This window comes from Scyliorhinus torazame, chromosome 9, assembly GCF_047496885.1.
Source record: "Scyliorhinus torazame isolate Kashiwa2021f chromosome 9, sScyTor2.1, whole genome shotgun sequence".
Lineage (NCBI taxonomy): Eukaryota > Metazoa > Chordata > Chondrichthyes > Carcharhiniformes > Scyliorhinidae > Scyliorhinus > Scyliorhinus torazame.
This window is the reverse complement of record NC_092715.1, coordinates 148352968-148368439: the sequence shown is the minus strand read 5'-3', so window position 1 is coordinate 148368439 and position 15472 is coordinate 148352968. Positions and strand designations below refer to the sequence as shown.

The 15472-nt window shown below is 48.8% G+C and overlaps 1 protein-coding gene across 8 annotated transcripts in view; it reads left to right on the top strand.

Moving 5' to 3' along the window:
- Positions 1-15472, top strand: part of LOC140429519 (protein prune homolog 2-like) — a 725367-nt gene that overhangs the window by 593094 nt on the left and 116801 nt on the right. For all 8 annotated transcript variants that reach the window (XM_072516619.1, XM_072516617.1, XM_072516616.1 and 5 more), the window contains one exon: positions 11356-11435. In XM_072516619.1, the coding sequence (XP_072372720.1) occupies positions 11356-11435 (80 nt within the window). The remainder of the gene's footprint in view (positions 1-11355; positions 11436-15472) is intronic.

The following is a 15472-nucleotide window of genomic DNA, read 5'->3' as shown; positions in this document are numbered from 1 at the left end:
CCCTGTTTCAACAGCTCTTGAATTAATTTATCTATTGATGGAGCAGCTTGAGATTTCAGGGGGTAATGTCGAATGGAAGGTAGCTTTACATGATCCTTAATCATCACCTTAATAGGTGTAACATTTGTCTTTCCCACTTGTGATGGGTATTCCGCCCAGACCTGTGGATTGACATATTCCAACACATCATGTCCCCTGTGATGCTGCAGTCGAGTGTTAATTGTTTCAGGGACCTCAAAATTTTTTATGGTAGTGCCGTCCGGCATGACTTGAAGTGCGTACTCTGTTGGATCCGAATGATCCACTGCCCTCCTGACCATTCGCCCCATATCCCTGGCATGGTACTGGTCATGGACCTGACGTGTAATATGAGGGCTTACCGAAGCTGACTGTGGCCATAAATGTGGTGATATTGCAACAAAATCGGCTGTACCTTCTTTTCCCGTGACTGTGGCTGTAACCTTGAATGGCCATTCGGTCTCAAGTAATGGCCGGTATTTGTCCTCCAACTCCCTGTTTCGTCCAGTTCTGTCATAGGCCAGGGTAACGTGATGCAGTGACTGTTCAACGTCTAACGTCCACCACTGGGGGGTGATAGAAATATAGCACTGTTGTCTCATCCTCCATGATGTAACCGTTACCCCCTCATCTCCGCATTCTAGCTGTAGCTGGAAGATACACAGTAAATCTCGGGCCAACAAGTTACAGTCCAATCCAGTAGTCACTACAAACTGATGCTCTGCAGACTTATTCTCGTAAGTGACTGTCACAGGTTCAGAAATAGGATACTCACACACCTGTCCTTGGAACCCTGACAATTGCTGCGTGTGGTCGGATAATGGTAATTTAAGTGCTGATTGCACAGAAGACATGGCTGCCCCGGTGTCGATTACAAATGAGTGATGTTGATCTCCTATCTGCAGAGAGATAATAGGTTCCCTGTCCGATTGGAGAGTCCTTATGGCTAAATTAGCTAGTCAATCCTGTGTTGGGAAAGGGTTTTCCTGGGAGAAGTCCGTGTATCTCGTCTGTCCTCCCCTTTGTGGGTACCCTCTCCTTCTGCTGCCTGTCTTTTAAAGGGGCATTCCTGTTGCCAGTGATCTGCACGGCCGCAATTAAAACATGCATTGCTCCCTCTATATCTGCCCCGTCCTCTTCTTCCAGTAGACCAATGGCCCCTCAGAGGGGGCTGCGGTTGTAGAGCTGTTGATTCGTTCGGTGGGCCATAAAAAGGAGCTGAGGGTCCCTTTGGGTGGGTTTGATATCCTCCCCCTCGCTGATCCACCTACCCAAAGTCACAATATTGGGGCTCCTGCTGGGGGGCTGCGGTTGTAGAGCTGTTGATTCGTTCGGTGGGCCATAAAAAGGAGCTGAGGGTCCCTTTGGGTGGGTTTGATATCCTCCCCCTCGCTGATCCACCTACCCAAAGTCACAATATTGGGGCTCCTGCTGGTAAACTACCATTTCTGCCGCTTGTTGGGGTCGCAGATCATCCTTTTTCATTACATACTCAGTCTTAACCTTTGTAACTGAGCCTCCTTCCTGGCCTACACCCTCCTTCCAATAAAATCTGACTGCCCTTGCCATCTGGGAAGGGTCGTTCTCTGTCCAATTCATGTTATTACATTTCACAGCAGTAACCACAGAAGGTGGTAGGCAATGCATTAACATAGCACAATATTGAGGGGAATTCTGACCATTTTGATGTGGCAAGTCGCCTGACTGCCCACAGTAGATTTCATTAAAACACTCCAGAAATTCCTCTGGCTCTTCAGTCTTCTTAGGTTTTAGGTCTAAGATAACAGAAAGATTTATGGGCCTTTGAAATGTGCTATTCAACGCATTCAGGATCTGTGTCCTTCTATCGTCGTCTAACGCATAGGCCTGCTGAAGTGCGGCATGACTAGCATAATTCAGGTGGTTAAGATAATTGCGGTACTCTGCTGGGGTTAAAATCTGCTGGACTAGGGCCCAGAGGTCCCTTGAATCAGCTTGATAAATTGAGATGGTAGTTCTCAAGGAATCCACGAAGGCAGCAGGAGATTTTTTTCTATTTGGGATTGTAGCCATAATAGCCATCATCTCACTGGGTGTCCATGGGAAGTAAACGTCTATCGTGGGGTTCGCTCCCGCAGTCACTGCGTCGGGGTTTCGCATCTTCCTAATCGGTAACTGTCTCCGAATGTCACCAGGGGGCACTCTAGCTATTTCCCCTGGTTGTTCCAGGACTTCAACATCTCTCCCTGTCACTAGGGGGAGTTCTTTCTCTTCAAAAGAATCTGTTTCAGCTTCCTTTGTCCCGAACCTTGTGGTTTCTGCTTAGTTTGGAGAGACTTAGGTGATATGCTTACTTTTCCAAATTATTGAATTTTTCTTTTACTGTCAATTCCAGGCCAGCCATTGAACTACGTAGCTCATCTCTTGTTTGACCCGCGTCGTTCCTGTCTCTACTTGCGCTTTTTTTTTTAAACTTAAAAATGTTTGAAAATTCAAATTGAATTACTGCAACTTGCAAGCTTAGCTCTGATCTCAACTCAGAACCAAATTTACAATTTGCTTAACACAAACTTGTATAACATTTACAACTTAATTATTTCTTTATCTTAACAATTTTTCTTTTAACAAGTATTTTTTTCTTTTACATTCACATAAGTGTTGGCAAAATCAACTATCATCTCCAGATTTACACTTTTTTTTTTAAATGCTGTCCGTGACCTCCTTTAAGTTTCTATTAATCTCCTGATAAAATGAGATAAACCTTATTTCAAGTAAGTAAAACTTAAGATTCTGGCAATTTCAATCAATTGCTTTCGAAAATAATAACTTTTATCAAAGAGGTGGAGAAACCCACTGGTTTCCTTTAATTAATTCAAAACGTAACTTTGCTGGTGTTCAGTGACTCAAAGGAAAGGTATCCGATTACACTACAGGCTGCTGCTGTTATCTCAAAGCCTGAGTGAGAAGCACTGTCTGTCTTTTGATGTTGCCTGCTGCTGTTAACCCTTTGAGAGACTTCTGCTTCAACCAATATGCAGCATTCCCCACAATCTCAACTAGTCCTCGGAACTGCGTTTTTCGCCAATACAGTCCAAGGAGACAATTTTAGCTTAATCAACTATATATTTAAAACACTCACACATAGAGTTGAACCATCTTCAGATTTAAAAACAGTTATACTGGACTGAACCTTCAGTACTGAAGTCCCATCAGCCCCTGAACCCATATAATAGACTGAACCTTCATTACTGAAGTCCCATCAGCCTCTGAACTCTTATACTTGGAATTGAATCATCATTTGAGATGTCACATCAACCCAAAACCCTAACCCAAGCCGAATCAACAATATGAAATCCCATCAATTAAATTGCTAATCCCCAGACTGACCTGTGATTTCGTCGAGGCGGTCTTTCTGTGCCAACCGCGAGTGACCAGACTAATCAGACGATAAGAAGAGGGGAACAATCAATGCGCGGTCATTTTCAGTTCTACATTGAGGGCCCTCGTTCCCCATCCTCCTGTTCATAATCAGTCTAATTCTGATTTCGCAGTTGGACCAGGATCGCCCTGAGAAATCCCGGGTTTCGGCACCAAATGTTGAATCCCAAATTTCTTTATCCGTCAGTCTGGCCTCAATAAAAGTCGAGATGGATTTGCAAGTATAACAATAGTTATTTTATTCAGCTTGCAAGCTACCTAGTCCACAGTGATACAGATAACATGTTGCTCTCTGCAGCCCCGGGACTAAGTGAATGTCCCAGACAAAGAGATCAGTACTGATACATTCAAATGGCATCAAGTTTCACATACTCGACACCCATAGGTCATCCTATGTCCCTCCTGACTTGTTTGATCTATTCTGATTGGCTCACTTCCAATCCCTTTCTCCGGCCCCTATCAATTCAGCATCACTCTCATAGAGACACCTCTTCCTGCTTTTTTCCATGCGGTCTAAAATCCTTTGTTTCTACTTGCCAGAATCAAAGTGGCTTATTTCTACATTACATTAACTAATATCTCTAAAGTAACTATTTTATATCACATTCGTCAGTAACAGACAGAATATGTTCCAAAGCACTGCTGCAAGATGGAAGCCATAAGTCTTGCAGCACTCTCAAATTTTGTAAAGCCAATGATTGTTGCTATCACTAAAATATTTCCCTCTTATTTAAAACAAACACCTGTAAAATTGGAAATTTGGGTTTGAAAGGGTGTTTCCCAACAGAAATCTCTCTTCTATGGTGATGAGAAGATGGAAGAAGCCAAAATGGAGAAAGCAAGAGTGTGGCATCATCTAACAATGCTGAAAATGACAATGATATATCCAACCCAATGATCCTCCATCCACAAGTGTTTACAGACTTTGCAAATCTTACCTACTTTGCTCTTTACTCCAGATGTTCATGAGGAATTGGGCTGACTGAAGATTTTCAACTTGCATCATCAGAATTCACAGAATTATCTGTGACTATAAAAACCACCAATGCATTGAAACTGGGCACATATGTAAATAGGGCAAACCACTGGATAAAGGAGATTCCAAGTGCGATTCAACCAAACAGTTTCAAAGTGCCATTTTGGGCGGTTTGGTGCGGTGTTTCGCGCTGGCTCTTTGGGTGAAATCCACACCGCTGTTCAACCACACTTAGTTACTTCTTTGGACCTTCTGGAGTTTCTCCACGGTCATTCCCACACTTAGAAATATTTTCATCGAGACTTCCAGTGGCGGCTATGAGGGAATAGGTCACACATTTGGTGGCTCCCGTTTCGGTCGGACTTTTGGACCTTTTCCCCTGACTTTTTTGTGCTTTTGAGCGAGGAACTGGAAAGCAATAGTACTCAGGCAGTGCCTGAATTGTATGGAGCTAAGAAGCCGGAGGGACCGTAAACAGCAGAAGAAGTGGTCGAGTAAGGGCACAGTGGAGCCTGTGAGAGAGACCAGCATGGCTGGTGTTCAGAGCAAGGAGCCGACAGCCAAGCCCACAATGGAGCAGCTGCTGCAGACAATGCAGGAGGGCTTTTTGGCTCTTAAGCGTGACAACTTGGAGCCGCTTCACAAGTCGATTGATCGGATGGGAAAAAGGCTGGATGATCAGGCTGAGAAGTTCCAGCAGTTGGAGAAGTCAGTGGAGGAGCAGGCTGACTTTCAAACGGTGGCGGATGTGGAAATTCAGAGGCTGAGGGACCAGCAAAAAGCACTTCTGGAAAGGCTGGAGGACCTGGACAACAGATTTCGCTGGCAGAACGTGCGAATCGTTGGCATCCCGGAGGGGGCAGAGGGGCTGGATGCTGCCGCCTTTGTGGAGGGCATGTTTCAGAAGTTGCTGGGGAACGAGGTGTTCCCACGCCCGCCGGTGGTGGACAGGGCACACGAGTGCAGGTGAGGCAGCTGCGACAAGGGGGTCGCCCACGAGCGATGGTGGTACGCTGTCACAGGTACCTGGACAAGGAAGGTGGTGCTGCAATGGGCAAGGAGCGGCACACAAAGCTGTATTTGGGATAATACCACCCTCTGTGTGTATCAGGATTTGAGCGCTGAGGTGGTCAGGAGGAGGGGAGGCTACAGGCAGGTGAAGGAGATACTGTATAAAAACAAGGTGAAATTCGGGCTGCTTATTCCGGCGCGACTGTGGGTTACATATAAGGGTCAGCACCATTACTTCGAGCAACCCGAAGAGGCGGATGGACTTCGTTAAGAAGCAAGGGCTGGCCCTGAGCTGAAGACGTTTGGACTCCTGTTAGAGCTTTTAAGAATATGTGGTGTCTCTCCCGTTTTGGGATGTATCTTTTTTTTGTTGTGTTTGTTTTTTGCGTGCTCTTTGCGTGGTTTACCTCAATGTTTCCTGTTTGGGCTCCTTGCTTAGTTGGAGTTTGGCTGGGGAGGAATTAATAAAGAAATCAGTTAAAAGGGTTGGGTTGAAATGGATGCTTCAGGAGAACTTTGTGCAATTTTCTTTCTGTGTCTGTATGGGAAGGGCTGAAGAGTGCCTGTTATTTGTTATCTCTTTTTTTCTTGTTTAACTTGAATTGTGCTATTGTGGGGGTTGTTTATGACTTGTACAGAGTGTTTGCTTAAGTTCGGTTGATCTGGGGAAGTGGTGTGGAGGGGTCGGGGTGACTGGGAACAATCGGTGGGAGACGGGCTGGAGCCGAGGTTGGGAGCCCCAGGCTAGCTGAGTGCAGCGAGTCAATGGGAGCCGAGGTGGGGGGTATACAGGCAAGGCCTGTAGAGCAGCTTAGAAAGGTAAAAGGCGCGATTTATGAGCATGGGGAGAAGGCTAGTAGAATGCTTGCGCAGCAACTGAGGAAGAGGGAAGCAGCTAGGGAAATAGGGAGGATAGTAGATGGGGAAGGTAATCTAGTGGGTGATCCAGCAGGGTTGAATAAGGTCTTTAGGGACTTAAGCTGTACACTTCGGAACCACCCGGGGGACCGAGGGGGATGAGGCGATTCTTGGATGGACTGACCTTCCCAAGAGTGGGGAGGGGGTTGGTGGACGGACTGGGGGCCCTGGTCAGGATCAAAGAGGTATTGGGGGGCCTGAAGGTCATGCAGTCGGATAAAGCCCTGGGGCCGGACGGGTATCTGGTGGAGTTTTACAAAACATTTGCCAGGATAGTGGCGTCGGTGCTGGTCAGGATCTTTAACGAGGCAAGAGACAGAGGGAGTTTACCCCCGATGATGTCGCAGGCCACCATCTCGCTCATTCTGAAACGGGATAAGGACCCGGAGGCCTATGGGTCATACAAGCCGATCTCTTTGATTAACGTAGATGCCAAGTTACTGGCCAAGAGTTTGGCGACCAGAATTGAGGACTGTGTACCGGATGTAATTGTGGAGGACCAAACCGGGTTTGTAAAGGGGAGGCAGCTGGTGGCCAACATAAGAAGGCTGCTCAACGTGATTATGATGCCCCAGGAGAGTAGGGAGGTAGAGATAGTTGTAGCCATGGATGCTGAAAAGGCTTTTGACTGGGTCGAGTGGGATTATCTGTGGGTGGTACTAGGATGGTTTGGGTTCGGGACGGGGTTCATCGACTGGGTTAGGCTATTGTATCAGGCCCCAGAGGCTAGTGTAAGGACGAACAGGGCGACATCGGACTACTTTAGACTGCACTGTGGGACAAGACAGGGCTGCCCTCTCTCCCCACTGCTGTTTGCGCTGGCCATAGAGCCGCTGGCAATTGCACTGAGAGCTTCTAGGGGCTGGAAAGGGCTGGTCCGGTGGGGAGTGGAACATAGAGTCTCGTTATACACGGATGATCTGCTGTTATATGTATCGGACCCAATGGTGGGGATGGACGGTATTATGGCAACCCTGAGGGAATTTAGCCGGTTCTCTGGATACAAACTGAACATGGCTAAGAGCGAGTTGTTTGTAATTCAGGCGAGGGGGCAGGAGAGAAGGCTGAAGGAGTTGCTGTTCAGGCTAGTGGGGGAGAGTTTCCGATATTTGGGGATTCAGGTGGCACGGGACTGGGGCAGGTTGCACAAGCTCAACCTGTCCCGACTGGTTGGAATGAGTGAGGGAGGAGGTCCGGAGGTGGGATGCGCTCCCGCTGTCATTGGCGGGGAGGGTGCAGACTGTTAAGATGACCATTCTCCCGCGGTTCTTGTTTGTTTTTCAGTGTCTACCCCATCTTTATCTCGCGGTCCTTCTTTAAGAGGCTGGATAAAATTATTCTGGGATTTGTATGGGCAGGGAAGTCCCCGCGGGTGAAGAGGGTGATGCTTGAAAGGAACAGAGGAGGAGAAGGGGGGCTGGCGTTGCCGAACATCAGCAACTATTACTGGGCGTCCAACATAGCGATGATAAGGAAATGGATGGTGGGTGCGGGGTCGGTTTGGGAGCGGCTGGAGGCTGCTCCGTGCAGGGGCGCTAGCCTATCAACCCTGGTCACAGCGCCTCTGCCACTTTCGCCGGCACGGTACTCCACCAGCCCGATAGTGGTGGCGGCTCTTCGGATCTGGGACCAGTGGAGGAGGCATGTAGGGAGGTAAGAGCATCGATGTGGACCCCAATCTGCGGCAACCACCGATTTGCCCCGGAGAACATGGACGGGGGTATTGACTGTGGTGGAGGGCAGGGATTGTGAGGATGGGGGATCTGTTCCTGGAAGGGAGATTCCCGAGCATGAAGGCGCTGGAGGAGAAGTTTGGGCTGGCGAGAGGGAACGACTTTAGATACTTGCAGGTGAGGGATTTTGTACGCAGACTGGTGCCGTCCTTCCCATGTCTCCCGCTGAAGGGGAGGAAGGACAGGGTAGTTTCTAGGGGAGAGGTGGGAGAGGGTAGAGCTTCAGAAGTCTACAAGGTGCTAATGAGAGCTCAGGATATGCACACCGAGGACCTGAAGCTTAAGTGGGAGGAGGAGCTCCAGGGGGAGGAGGGGTGGGGGGGGGAGGGGAGAGAGCTGGAGGACAGTATTTGGGGCAGAAAACCCTGAGCAGAGTAAACACGACCGCAACGTGCGCCAGGCTCAGTCTGATCCAGTTTAAGGTCGTGCACCGGGCCCACGTGACGGTGGCCCGGATGAGTAAATTCTTCAGGCTGGAGGACAAGTGTGCTAGATGCGTCGGAGGGCCGGCTAATGATGTACACATGTTCTGGTCGTGCCCTAAACTCGGGGGGGGGGGGGGGGGGGTATTGGCAGGGATTCGTAGATGTCATGTCTCGGGTGTTGAAAACTGGGGTGGTAATGAGCCTGGAGGTGGCAATCTTTGGGGGTTTTGGAGGACCCGGAAGTCCAGGAAGAGAGAGAGGCCGACGTTCTGACCTTTGCTTCCCTGGTAGCCCAGCGACGAATTCTGTTAGCATGGAGGGACTCAAAGCCCCTGAGGGCTGAGGTATGGCTGTTGGACATGGGGAGCTTTCTTGGCCTAGAGAAAGTCAAGTTCGCCTTGAGAGGTGCGCTACTATGGTTCGCCCGAAGGTGGCAGCCATTTATTGACTTCTTCGCAGAGGAGTAAGCATCAGCAAGGGGGGGGGGGGTGGCTAGGGTAGAGTAGAGTAGGGGGATATTGAGGCAGGACCATGCGTGAACTATGGTTTGCACTATGTTTAATGGGGAATTTGTGTCTTGACTTCTTTTTTTGTTTGTACTGTACAATGTCATTTTTTTCTATATGTCCAAAATACCTCAATACAATTGTTTGTTTAAAAAAAAAAAAGAACTGTTTTCAGCACTGGGGAGCAGATCTCACTGGCCAGACCAGCTCCTCTGAGATTGGGCCACCATTTTAAAAGGGTACCGCAATCTCGAAGTGAACTTGAGGGTCTCCCACATCCCCGATCCATGGGCAATGAGACTCCCACTTCCCCGCACCCTGCTATGGGGTCGTGGAGCACTCCCCTTTTAAAGGCCTCCACACCTCTTTCCCCCCCCCATCTTTCAGCGCCCCCCCCCTTTCAAAATGCCACCTTTGACACACCGCAATCTTATGAGACTCCTTCATACCTGCCCTTCAGCCCTCCGCCCCTCATACACTCCCTCATTCCCCCCCCTCTCCTTTCATGGGCATGACTGCCCTCAGGCCCAGACCCCTGGCACTGCCAACTGGGCACCCAGCCTGATCTGTCCCTGACCAACCATCGGTTTGCAATGGCCTGGGAAATCCCCTAGGTGTCTTAGCCAGGTTCACGTTTGAGTAGACCAATACTAAATGACACCTGGACCAGGCCTCGCTCGGGAGACTGTTTGTTTCCAGGTGCCGGGAGAATCCAGCATGGACATATTTATATGAACCATTAGGCTTGATTAAATATGTATATCTGTATCACGCCGAGGTTCAGATAAATCTGACGAGACCTCTCAAGCGTTGCGAATCTCACGGGAGGCCTCTTGGGAGATCAACGACCTTGTTACGTCACCAAGATAGACGTGACAAGGCCGCTAAATCGCGCCCTCCCCCATATTCTGTTCAGGCAGGCTTTTCAATTTCTTCATGGCGATTGAAAAGAAGAGGCCAGTGTAATCCTAAATAGACTTTCCATTGGTGCATGCTACAATTTATGGGAGATATCTGAGCTAGAAAGTCTGAAATAAGGACCCCTTGATTTTACGCTTAAGAAGGGCTTCCATTCGATGAACATACAGTGTTGTGTAATGTACATCACATGATCCTGCATGGAAATAATGTTAATGTGGTATCTTGCTGTGTAAAGGTTGGTTGCTGTATTTGGTGAAATAATAGTCATTTAGTAACAAAAACTTGTTTGTGTATAACAGCTTTGACATCACTTTAACATCCAGCATTATAAAGTAAAATTTGACTAAGCTACCTATGGAGATATTGGGGCTAACCACCAATAGCTCGGCCAAAGAGGTAGGTTTTAAGGACTGTCTTAGAAGCTGAAAGAGGGGCTGGGAGGTTTAGGGGGGAATTTGAAGAGCTCAGGGTCTTGGTAACTGAAGAAATGGCCATCAACAGCAGACTACTAAAATCGTGGATATTCACCAGGCCAGAAATAAGGGATCAGAGATATCTTGGAGCATGTTTGAGCTGGCAAAGACTACAGAGATGGGAAGAGGTGAAGGTGTGGGGAAATTTGAAAACCAGGATGAGAATTTTAAAATTGAGGCATTGTTGAGCCAATTGTAGATTAGCAAGATGGGTAAATAGGACAGATCACAGACTTTACAATGCAGAAGGAGGCTATTCGGCCCATCGAGTCTGCACCGGCTCTTGGAAAGAGCATCCGACCTGAGCCCACATCTCCACCCTATCCCCACAATTCCATCCTATCCCCGTAACCCCACCTTACTTTACCTTTTTTTTGGACACTAAGGACAATTTAGCATGGCCAATCCAGCTACCCCTGCACATCTTTGGACTGTGGGAGGAAACCGGAGAACCCGGAGGGAACCCACGTAGACGGGGAGAATGTGCAAACTCCACACAGACAGTGACCCAAGCCCGGAATTGAACCTAGGACCCTGGCGCTGTGAAGCCATTGTGCTAACCACTATACTACCATGCATCACAGTCACAGGGAAAATTGTTCCTCCCCAAAACCGCGACTGTAAATTAACAAACAAACATCTGTAAATTGATTTGACCTAAACACATTCAGTTCAAAGGTTTTAAGTCTTATCTTTGTTTTAAAAAAATGCATTTTATATTGATAAATGAGTTTATGGAATAGGTAAGAATAGACAGAAGTGTTACTGTCAAAATCTAAAGCACAGGTGGAGGCTCTTTGGCCCATCATCTACCATGCTGCCAAACATGTTTTAGAAGGTGTACATGTTACTGGAATCAGAACATGAGAACAGTGTTCACCTAACAGAAGTATCAATGTATCAGTGTTACATACACAGCATTCACAGTAATTACTTTGATGTGCTTCTGTTTTACAGATCCGTGCCAGAGGATGTGGGAATGGACATTCCCTTTGATGAGGGTGTGCTAAGTCCCGAAGCTGAAGAAGGCAGACCTGGTAGTTTGATTAATTTACCCTGGAAATGACTGCTGTGCTGTGATTCAGTGTCACAATAATTATGACTCATTTCATTTGAGATAAAAGTGTAACTTAACATTACCTCACCAAGCTAACACCACTAACCAATGTAATGAAAACAAGCTATTCAACATTGAAAAATATAGGGATTTATTTTCATAACTTTGTTAACTAACCTTATTGTCTGCATTTAAAAACATTTAAAAGTTGATATTTAAAGAATATCATATTGGGATGTGGTACTAGGTCATTTATTGCCTACCATTCTGCTAACTTTCACTGCAGATACTGTGATGAAAATGAAATACTTAACCTTAATTTGAAGTCAGAGCTTGGGACCTCCAATTACTAACCAACCATGAGCCATTTGCGCACCTACCGGCCAGGAAATGGCCACATGTATGCAGCTTGGGGTTTTCCCATCATCAGGCTGGGGGTCAGTCCTGCAAAAAGAAGTAAAAATGGAGCTGAATGTCAGTCAGATGACCTGAAGCGCCAGTTTTCTTTTCTAATAAATTTAGAGTACCCAATTATTTTTTTCCAATTAATAGGCAATTTAGTGTGGCCAATCCACCTGACCTGCACATCTTTGGGTTGTGGGGTGGAAACCCACACAGACACTGGGAGAATGTGCAAACTTCACACGGATAATGACCCAGTGCCAGGATCAAACCCGTGTCCTCAGCGCCATTGGCAGCAGTGTTAACCATTGTGCCACCGTGCCGCCCTCTGAAGCACCATTACCAAGGAAGGTGTCCCAGAAAAAGGGGCAGGATAAGTCCCAGAGAAAGTCCCAGGGCACAGACAGGAATCAGAAAGGGGTCGCAGAAGTCAAGTTAAAGGAAAGAAGCAGAGCAGTAGGCCCTGTGTTAAAGAGAGAGCTGTGAGGAGCAGACTGGAAACCAAGAGAAACCCTGAGGATCCAAGGAGGTAGCTGCTGTCTCCTTACTGCAGGCCTTTTGGAGCCATGGTATTCTGCTTTGTGGCCGAGGATCTGAAATTGTCCTTCGCCAGTGAACCTTCAGTGTGCTCGGAGATCCAGAGGAAAGGAAATTCTGGAAGCAAAATTGACACACTGCGAGGTAGATTTTTGTTGAAGCAATCGAAGTGGAGCGACATTTGGAGAGTATTCCAAGGTGAGATCTTCAAACGTGGAGATTGGAAACCTTCATGAGAAATACAAAATTTCAGTGAGACTGGTTTGCTCATGATATGACAAACGTCTGGGTGGGTTGTTGAGAAATCCATGGGGCGCAATTCTCCCATTGGGAGACTAAGTCTCGACGCCGGAGTGAAAACCGGAGTGTTTCACTCCGGCGTCGGGGGCCGTTCCCAGCCCCCTATTCTCCCACCCCCGGGGGGCTAGGAGTGGCGCCGCGTCATTTACACGCGCCGGCCTACGTGGCGCCGCATAAATGGCGCGATCGGCGCCGCGTAAATGACGTTACCCGCACATACACGGTTGCCGTCCTCCCCGCGGCTGCCCCGCAAGAAGATGGCGGATCGATCTAGTGGGGCAGCGGAGGAAAGGAGGTCCTCCTTCAGAGATGCCAGCCCCCCACAGGCCACCCCGCCAGCATTCCCGCGCTGTTCCCGCCGGCAGTGACCAGGTGTGGATGGTGCCGGCGGGAACCTGTTGTGTTGGGCAGGCCGCTCGGCCCATTCGAGCCGGAGAATCGGCGCTCGTCCATTACCAACGGCAAGCGGCGATTCTCCCAGCGGCCAGCCGTGATTCGCGCCGCGCCGGTTTGGGGGGGGGGGGGAGAATCGTGTGCGGGCATCGGGACGGCGTGGCGGGACTCGCACGGCGCCCGGGCGATTCTCCCACCCGACGTGGGGGGGAAGAATTCCGCCCATGGAATCTGCTTTAGTCACATCTGTCATTTTCTTTGGAGTGTGGTGTGTCTGACCATAGTTCCTCTGTTTATTCACATGCACATCATACTTACCCTGAGTATTAGAGAATAAGATAGATATAAATTTATTTATCTTTCCGAATTTGTATGTCTGTACAAATACTGCTGGGGTAAAGAGAATAGAGCAAGTTTGAATCCTTTTTTGTGCTTGTATTGAGATCTTTCAAACCTTTGGTGCGCCAGGAGTCAGGGTAGGTCAATAAACATGGGTATGATGGGAGAATCGGAGCTGGAACATGCACGATAGAACTTTGGATGATCTCAGGTTTACAGAGGTTTGAGGCTAGCTTTAGGCACCAAAAACAGGTTTTAGGCTTCTCATTTTCATATATAAAGGGCCTAATGTTTTTTTTAGTACCTTTACTCACCTGGCTGGTACCCAAGTGGAGTAGGTGACAGGTTTGTTCTGCCATTAATCTTCAATGTGTGTCGTTGTGCCAATGAAACCAACCCCCCCACAAATCCATTCTTTACCTTGGTTCCAGTTTATTTGTTTAATGTCAGATTCGGCTTGTTTTAGGTCATTTAGTTTAAATTGTGGATGCAGCACCCTATTCTGTTATGACGGGGAGGACAGATGAACTATAACCCTTGATTCTTTTCCTTTCTATCCATAATCAGTGTGTTTTTTTTGCAAAGGTGGATGTGTGTTTATAATCCTTCCTTTTGCATGTGGAAGATTCAGCAGCAGACTTTCATCGGTTATACCAAAACGGCGCAAATCAGTCGGGCATCACGCCGCCCCAAAGGTGCGGAATGCTCCACACCTTGGGGGGCCGAGCCCCAACCTTAAGGGGCTAGGCCTGCGCCGGACGAATTTCCGCCCCGCCAGCTGGCGGAAAAGGCCTTTGTTGCCCCGCCAGCTGGCGCGGAAATGACATCGCCAGGCGGCGCATGCGCGGGAGCGTTAGCGGCCGCTGACGGCATTCCCGCGCATGCGCAGTGGAGGGAGTCTCTTCCGCCTCCGCCATGGTGGAGACGGTGGCGAAGGCGGAAGGGAAATAGTGCCCCCACGCCACAGGCCCACCCGCGGATCGGTGGGCCCTGATCGCGGGCCAGGCCACCATGGGGGCACCCCCCGGGGCCAGATCGCCCCCCAGGACACCGGAGCCTGCCCGCGCCGCCTTGTCCCGCCAGTAAGGTTTAATCTACGCCGGCGGGACAGGCATTTTAGCGGCGGGACTTCGGCCCATCCGGGCCAGAGAATCGCGGGTGGGGGCCCGCTAACACCGGTGCTGCGCGATTCCTGCCCCCGCTGAATATCCGGTGCCGGAGAATTCGGCACCCGGCAGGGGCAGGGTCGGAGAATCTCGCCCCAGAGGTGTGCTGGGCTCATAACCCACAAATAGATGAGTCAAAGCTATCCTCTGCTACCCAATAATGCACCTCGCATTTCCCTTGTAGTGAATGTTTTATGGGCGGCACGGTAGCACAATGGTTAGTACTGGTGCTTCACAGCGCCAGGGTTCCAGGTTTGATTCCTGCTTGGGTCACTGTCTGTGCGGAATCTGCACATTCTCCCCTTGTCTGTGTGGGTTTCCTCCGGATGATCCGGTTTCCTCCCACAAGTCCCGAAAGACATGCTGTTAGGTAATTTAGACATTCTGAATTCTCCCTCAGTGTACCTGAACAGGCGCCGGAATGTGGTACAAGGGGCTTTTCACAGTAACTTCATTACAGTTTTAATGTATACCTACTTGTGACAATTATAAAGATCATTATAGTCTCATGCTTATCCCCACAAAAATCTAAATGCCACATCAATCACACACCACACACTCAGTTTCTCAGTATCATCTGGGGCGGCTTTTACTGGGAGCTTCCAGCCAGCTCTGCCAGCGAGTTCCCCACTGCTAACTAAGCACACTTAGTCACTTTTCTGGGAGTTTCCACTGGTTGAGACCACATTTAGAATTATTTTCATCGCTGGCGAGTGGACCGGCTCTGGCGAATTCGGGCCGCCATTTTGAAAGTGTTCCCCGACCTCTAAGTGAGCTACACCTCTCTCTCTCTCTCTCTCTTCCCCCCCCCCCCCCCAATCCATGGGTAATGTCATCTCCCACACACAGGTGCAGTAATCCACATTCCACCCTCCCCCCC